General features: G+C 38.3%; 1 protein-coding gene across 1 annotated transcript; it reads right to left on the reverse strand.

Moving 5' to 3' along the window:
- Window positions 1-620: 620 nt before the first annotated feature.
- On the reverse strand, window positions 621-1,239 carry LOC18032185 (transcriptional regulator SUPERMAN). The gene has a single exon (XM_024191779.1). It carries the CDS (start codon window positions 1,237-1,239, stop codon window positions 694-696), a length of 546 nt encoding a protein of 181 aa, XP_024047547.1. The 3' UTR covers window positions 621-693.
- Window positions 1,240-1,461: the final 222 nt, after the last annotated feature.

Below are 1,461 nucleotides of genomic sequence, written 5' to 3' on the forward strand. Positions count from 1 at the left end.
TTATACAATGTAGGAATTAGCACCATGGAATAAGGACGAAATAAAGCTGAATGCTTTGACTGTTCATGATTTGCTAAAGAAGGTTAAAACATCTCCAAGGAGTCGAGGATTTACCCGACCTCTTTCAAAGGCTAGTCCAGAAATTTCTTCTTTGTTAAAACTATTAGTTGTAATAATCAAGTGTTAATTAATGATCAAATGATCAGTAGGTTCTTGAAATCAATAGGTCATCGGATTAATGGAGTATGTAATTGTAATGCCTCTATAACCCAGTGTAACTCAAAGCACATGAGTCTACTGTAACCTATACATAGGGCCTCTATTTCTCTGTACTCTAGCTAGCACCATGATATTTAAAAAAGCAATAGTTGGTTGAACTTATTACTCGGTCACATTGTTGAATCTGCAATATGCCATATTCTTATTAATGCACTTCCATCAATGGAAACCCGAGTTTCACCGATATTTGAAGCAGCTTTTCAATTGACCAATACAGAAGAATAGACATTATCATATGATTCATTAAGAAGACCCAAAAAAGAGAGGGTTTAATAATGCAATGCCAAAGCTTCTCTCTATAAACACCCCATACAAAATATATACTTCAAATTTGGCTCAATGAAACAGGAATCCTTTGATTGAATTCCTTCTATGTACACTATAACCATATATGTATAATGATGAAACAGTAGCTTACCTATTACGACCAAGACGAAGCTCCAAATCGAGTCCAGCTTCTTCCACAGTTCCCCTCCTCATCACTTCATTATCTTCATCAACGCATGAAGGGCCAATTCCCAGGCTCAAATTGGCACCCAAAAGCTGATCTTCATTCATCATGCTCAAAGACTCTGACCTCGGAACATTGTAAGCAGGAGGGTTTCTAGGGTTAGATGCTGATGGTTGGTAGTACCTGAGATAGTTCCTTTGAGACTCAAAAACCGGAGAGTGCCTTGATGTGTCACTTGAAATCGGTGCAATATATCTAGGGTTCATGTAATCTTCATGAATCAGCATCGGATTGCTTGTAATAAAAGAAGGACCAGTAGTTTGCTTGGCCTTGGCTCTATCTTTGCGGTGTATGTTCATGTGCCCACCTAAAGCCTGAGCGTTGGTGAAGCCTCTCTTACAGAAAGTGCACTCATATGATCTTTTTGCACTTGATGTGTCTAATTCCTTGACTTCGTTTTCATCACTTGATGAGTGATCGGAACCCACTTGTTTCTGTGATGAGTCCATGCCCAAAACCCTAGATAATTTGCGCTACAATTTTTGCAGAATTAAAAATTTATGAAATGTGAAAATGGGTGGCGAGAGAGAGAGGAAATAGGGAAGCTTTAAGGGCAAGTTGATGACATTGGCTTTGTTCATTGACACTTCCTTGGCATTTTCCTTTTGGAATTTTGCATTGAGTCGGCTGTGGTTGGATCCATCTTTGGTAAATTTTAAACTCCTTTTAAT

The sequence above is a fragment of the Citrus clementina genome, unplaced genomic scaffold (assembly GCF_000493195.1).
Source record: "Citrus clementina cultivar Clemenules unplaced genomic scaffold, Citrus_clementina_v1.0 scaffold_9, whole genome shotgun sequence".
Classification (NCBI taxonomy): domain Eukaryota; kingdom Viridiplantae; phylum Streptophyta; class Magnoliopsida; order Sapindales; family Rutaceae; genus Citrus; species Citrus x clementina.

Coding starts and splice junctions, on each gene's coding strand:
- LOC18032185 (XM_024191779.1), bottom strand. CDS start 1,239: ATGGACTCATCACAGAAACAAGTGGGTTCCGATCACTCATCAAGTGAT.